This window comes from Pteropus alecto, unplaced genomic scaffold, assembly GCF_000325575.1.
Source record: "Pteropus alecto unplaced genomic scaffold, ASM32557v1 scaffold160, whole genome shotgun sequence".
NCBI lineage: Eukaryota > Metazoa > Chordata > Mammalia > Chiroptera > Pteropodidae > Pteropus > Pteropus alecto.
Window position 1 is genome coordinate 2,189,083 of NW_006429864.1, and position 5,813 is coordinate 2,194,895.

The window sequence follows — 5,813 nt, forward strand, 5'->3', positions numbered from 1 at the left end:
GTCCTTAAGGCGTGAGGCCGCCCTCGGTGCGGCTGCTAAATTTCTACGTGTTTGGGGGTAGCAGTATACAAAAAGGCTAGGGGACTTGTTTGGAATGTGTGTTTCCTTAAGTTTTCCATTTTTGTTGTTTTTAATTGTATTTTTTTTTTTTTTTTTTTTTTTTTAAAGCTTTGAGTTCTGGTTGTTTGTTGTCAGTATGTAGAAATGCCATTGACTTTTATGTGTTGACCTTGATCCTGAAGAGAGCAGGTGCTCAAAATCCCCAGGGCCCCTGTTTCTGAGGCTTCTCTGTCCATGGCAGGGAGAAGCTACAGCTCGGGAGATATAAAAGAACTAGGATTAATGGTATTCACTGCATTCCCTGAATGGGGCCAAAAAGAGCAGCAGAAAAGATCCCTCTCTCCAGGAGCTAGTCCTGGTGGTGATGGCTGCAGCTGGCCCGGGCCTCAGTGAAGAAGATGCTGTGTGCTCCTTGGTGCCCAAAGTTCTTCCAATAGAGTTTACTGATATTTGCTTATTTTGCAAGTTCTCCTGTGGGAGTGTTTTCTTGCTGCCCATGAGGTGTGTGTGAATCCCTGTGAACTTAGTTTAAAAATAAAGGTTTCATGTCAGAGCAAGCTACTGGTTGTCATGTGGGCACAAAGTATGACAACAGTGGTAATACTGACAATATTGGCCATGATACAACTGACAGCACTGCCCGGGAGTCCAGAATTTGGCTAGGTCAGTGGGTTCAGCCTATGTGCCTGGAGGCCTGCACCTTTTACATCACAAAGGGGAAGTTCTGGGGCCAACAGCCTCTTTGACCTTGGGAGAGTTCCCACATTCTCGAGCTTTAGTTTTCCTGTCTGTAAAATGGGCAGCCCCTTCCTCCCTGGCCTTTGTAAATCCTGTGGAGATAATCCCTGAGGTAAAAGTGTGAGTTGTCCCATGAAACTGAAGCTGCCTCCTTTTGAGAAGTGAAGTGTGCTCATCCCTAGGCACATACACCCTCAACTTCTAAGGGCAAACCATGCACTGCTTGTAATAGTGAGTGGTTTCCCTGGGGTCTGTGCCAGAGAACACAGTCCGGGGAGCAAAGAGGTCTCATCTGGAGAAGGAGACCTGGGTGACCCTGGGCAAGTTCCTGAGTGTCAGACACATCAGATCCCTTATCTGTAAAATGAGTATTATTCTGTAACCTGCCCTAGGGTAGTTCTGGGGAATCATAGAGACACTTAGTTTTTAGTACAGTACCTGGAAATCACTACTAAGCATTTATTAAGTGTGCTGGGCATTACTATTTATGCTATTAATGTCATTATGGTTACAATCAAAGCCTAAAACCATTTTCTGTGTTTTTGGCATATTGGTGTGTGGCTGTGTACCACCTTATGTCTCTGCCCGTATCGCAGAAGATAATATCTGTGATTCTAGTGTTTATTGGTTAGCACCACATTGGGTCATAGGTCAAAGACTGATAGATGTTTATTTCCTCAGCTGCCCCCTGTGGAAGGTACCAGAGATAGAGATCTGGTTGAAATTTAAAATTTTACTATGTAATCCCTGGGGTTGGAGGGCTTTAAAACTGATGGAATGTTCCAGAAACTTTCCTTGGAAACTCATGTTTCTTTTTCTGACCCTCACTTTAGATTGGTCAGCACGTGGACGCAAGTTGCCTTTTGACGTAGCTGCCACCATGGCCAGCTGGTAGAACCAGCGTCCCATGCCCAGAAGCCAGGTGAGTGCTTGGGATCTGGTATCTGTAATGAAGGCTCCGACTTGCCCAGTGGGCTTTTTAGCTCCTTGAACATTTGAAACTGAGCACTGCTTCATAAACTGATGGCCACCTCCTAGGGGAGATGGAGAGAGGCAACTCCCTCCAGGATTGTGTGCTGGACTGTTTCCATGGGGCCATGTAGGCCCTGCCCACTTCCTGTAGGGAGGGCCTTTGCTCTCCCCTTGTGTCACAGGGGTCACTCACTTGAAAAGCCCCAGCCTAAATAGGATGAGCTGTCCTCTCTGAGGATCAGGGGCAGAGGATAATCCTGGCCAGGTGGCCTTTGCCCTAAGGCCATTTATGTGATTTCCCAATGCTGACCAGAACAGGGAGAATTTTTCCTTAACCATCGTCAGCAGTGCAGGGCCCTGCACTGGTGCTTGAAGCTGGTTGCCCTTATCTCATTCTGTGTCTGTGGGAGAAACTGAGCCACACCCTCCCATCCCCCTTGCTTAGAGCTCTCAAGTGCAGGCTCTATCAAGGGCTCTTGGGACCCAACAGGCAGAGCCTGCTGTCATCCAGGTGGGATTTTGTCTGTTGACAGTAGGGCCTAGCCAGTGATGTTTTGGCAGAGGGCTGCCTATCTGGAGAAGAATGCAGAACCGAGAGTCATCATCAGACTTGGAGGCCATTTGGAGACCTCCTGAGTCAGTCAGCTGCTTCCTCTTACAGCCCAGCTGACAGGTGACTTGCCAAGGAGTGCATGTCCTAAACTGTCATAGGTGCATGGGTGAGAACTGGCTACTCGACTTGACCACTGGGCTGACTGCATTGTGTGACAAGAGTGCGGTCGGTTTTGTGAGATTTTACCTCTTATCTTCTTATAGCAAGAAAATATGGGCATGGTCAAGTAATCCTGGTGACTGGAAAACATTTCCAGAATGTTCTCACAAAAACAAACTACCAGTGTTTAAAAAAAATTTTTTTTTAATGAAATATAATTTGCATACCATACAGTTCACCCATTTATAGTATACAGTTCAGTGAATTTTTTTGCATATTCAGGAGTAGTGTAAGCACCACCTCTATCTGGTTCTAAGACCACTTTCATCACTTCAGAAAACAAAAAACAACTCCATCCTCATTAGCCATTCCCCAACCTTCCTCCCCCAGCCCCTGGCAACCACTAATTTACTTTCTGTGTCTTTGGATGGATTTGCCTATTCTGGTCATTTTATATCAATGGAATCATATGTCATATGACCTTGTGTATTTGACTTCTTTTGCTCAGTTTAATGTTTTTGAGGTTCGTCTACTTTGTAGCATGAATCAGTGCTTCATCCATTTTGATGGCTGGGTAATATTCCATTATATGGGTGGACCATATTTTGTTTATTCATCTGGGATGAATGTAGGCTGTTTCTACCTTTTGGTGATTGTGAATATTGTTGTTATAAACTTTGTGTGCATGAATTTGTGTGAACATGTTTTTAGTTTCTTTGGGTATATTCATAACAGTGGAATTGCTGGGTCACGTAGTAATTCTGTTTAAGGTTTTGAAGACCCTCCAGACTGTTGTTTCGCATTTTATCCCTGCCACTTCCCATCTGCCTTCCTGGCTTTCTGCCCCAGGCCCTTAGAGCTTTTTGGAGACAAGTTACTCAAAGTCTATTATGGTTTCCTAGAGCTAGTTGAGGATCATCGGTGTTGACTGCGGTGGTCCTGGTGGTAGCATATGATGGGGCAGCCATAAAGAGGGTGGACCTGGTGCTTGGCTGTCAACAGACTGTGAACTGTTGTGGCATGTGATTGGTGGTCAGTGTCAGACAGGCAAAAAACACCCTTGAGTAATTATTTTTAAAGATTTATAAACAGGTCAGCTTGTGTGCTTTTTGTCGTGGGGTATAAGTCAGCTCAACAAATCAGTTGATTTTAGCTTTTCTTTGGTTAGCACCATCCCACACCCACTTCAGTTGAACCCATTACCTGTGGTCAACTGTGGTCTCCCCATTCCTGTCACCCAGGACCCACTGGGCACAGAGGGAGGAGCAGGGTAGAAGGAGGGCCGGCTCTCAGCAAGCGTTGAGCCTCACACAGCCCTCAGCCAACGCCCACATTGTATGTGGTTGTTGGTGTGCACACAGACGGTCACACTCCCTGCTTGGGCTGATGGACGTGGTTCACCCTCGAAGTTTGCTGTTGGGTCCTGTTCGTTCTGCAGATACACATTGCTTTTGTGTCAAGAGATGTGCCTTGTGCTGGGTGTTCAGGATCAAGAATAGGTATGACTTACAGAAAAACAGTTCACAGAAAGAGTTAATGTAGATGGTCCTTAACGAAGGTATGGAAGATGTTCAGTCTTCCTGATACTAACAATAATGCTTGTTGGAACTTCAAGACAAATTTTCTGACCTTTTGTCCACAGAGGTGGACACTGTACCTCTGTGGCACCAACATAAGTTGCTTTTGGGGGTTCATAACTCCTCTGAGGGAGACTCACCCTGTACTCCAGCAATTCCACTTCTAAAAATTATCCCAGAGATACACTGTCAAAAATAAAGAGTTTTTATACGGCAGTTCATTACAACATTCTGAATTAGCAAAACTGGAAATGACTTAGATGTTTGTCATTTGGGGCTGGGGACTGATGAGGTAGAGTTGAGCCCCTCAGTGAAGGAAGGACAGTTGCCTTCACATGACAGATTTTTTAGGGTGAAATGACAAGTAGAAAAAAAGAACAAGGTGAAGAATCAAGAGATGTAGTGTATTTACTTTTAAATAAGGCAAGGAAGGGGGACATGAACATGTATATTTGCTTACATTTAATTTAAAAAAAAATGAAAGTATAAACCATAAATGAACCATATGGTCACTTCTGGGAGGAGGAATGAGAGGGGACAGAGTTACCAAAGACTTATCCAAGTTTCCTTTCCATGTAGCACCAGGTGTGTGTTTTACATAATTATAAAATAAAAGTATGTCAGATGGGGGTTGGCAATCCTGAACAACCAAAGCAAAATGAAATAAATGAATGTAGGTGAATGTCAGTTGTGACTCAGATTGGTCACTTAACCTCTCAGACAAGATTTATTTCACGCAGCTATAAAACATAATAGTTTGAGCGTAAATTTTAAATCTTTAACTGTTTTTAATTTAAAATAATTTTAAATCTTTAACTGTTTTTAACAATCATATTTTTAGTTTTAGGTTAACAATACCAGTAATCTTACTATTATATATTTTAGAAAAAAACAAAACAGTAATTAATGTCTTTAAGAACCAGCATTTTCAGCATCAAGGAAAAGTATAAATATAAAATCAAAGCATTTAAGTTAAAATGTTTTAATTCTGAGTCTGCATTGGAATATCTCAGATGGTACTGGGATTGTGCCAGAAAGACCCCCAGGTGTTCCCCTGGCCATGGGTGGGACAGGTGAGTGTGAGGGAGAACAGGAGTCCCTGAGTTGGAGTATCAAATGTGTTAAAAATCCACAGGTTCATGCTAGTGCTCGAAGAAAAGGAAAGACTGGTCTCTTTGAAGGGTGTTAGGGAACCAACTCGTTTTGAAAATTGGTAGAGGGAAAGAAGCAAGTATCTATTACCTCTTTATGGACAGAACTCACAAAGAACAAAATAGTGGGTGAGGGGAAGTTCCCCTCAGAGATGGATCAGCGTTGCCCTGCAGAACTTTCTGGAATGTTCTGAACCCACAGTCCAATGTGGCACCTGGGATAGTTTGACTAAGGAAGTCAAGTTTTAATTTTATTTAATTTTAATCTATTTAAATAGCCACATGTGGCTAATGCACAGCGCAGCTATTGACATATTCTGGCTAATTAAAATGAAGTGATGGAATTACGAGTTTATAAGTTTTCAGACACCTAATGAAATGGTGGGTTCCAACAGCAATCTTCAGTGGCTAGCCCCCGAGGAGGGCACATGTGCTTTCCGGAGGGGCGTGTGCTTGGTTGGGCCTCAAAATCTACTTTATGAGAAATCAGGGAGGTAGGGGGAGGGGCAGTGTGTGTGTGTGGTGTTATACCACAGGGACACCACCAGCAAAACCTGACTGGGAAACAGCACAAATGACCTAATTTCTTCAATGTGTGATTGA

General features: G+C 43.6%; 1 protein-coding gene across 8 annotated transcripts in view; it reads left to right on the forward strand.

Moving 5' to 3' along the window:
• GATAD2A (GATA zinc finger domain containing 2A) overlaps positions 1 to 5,813 on the forward strand; it is an 87,710-nt gene that overhangs the window by 32,237 nt on the left and 49,660 nt on the right. For 7 of the 8 annotated variants that reach the window (XM_025044173.1, XM_006904347.3, XM_025044174.1 and 4 more), the window contains one exon: positions 1,632 to 1,720. The exons of the other annotated variant lie outside the window; for it this stretch is intronic. In XM_025044173.1, coding sequence (XP_024899941.1) covers positions 1,706 to 1,720 — 15 coding nt within the window. In that variant the 5' untranslated portion in view covers positions 1,632 to 1,705. Of the gene's footprint in view, positions 1 to 1,631; positions 1,721 to 5,813 lie in introns of those variants that run through there. 8 annotated transcript variants of the gene reach the window in all.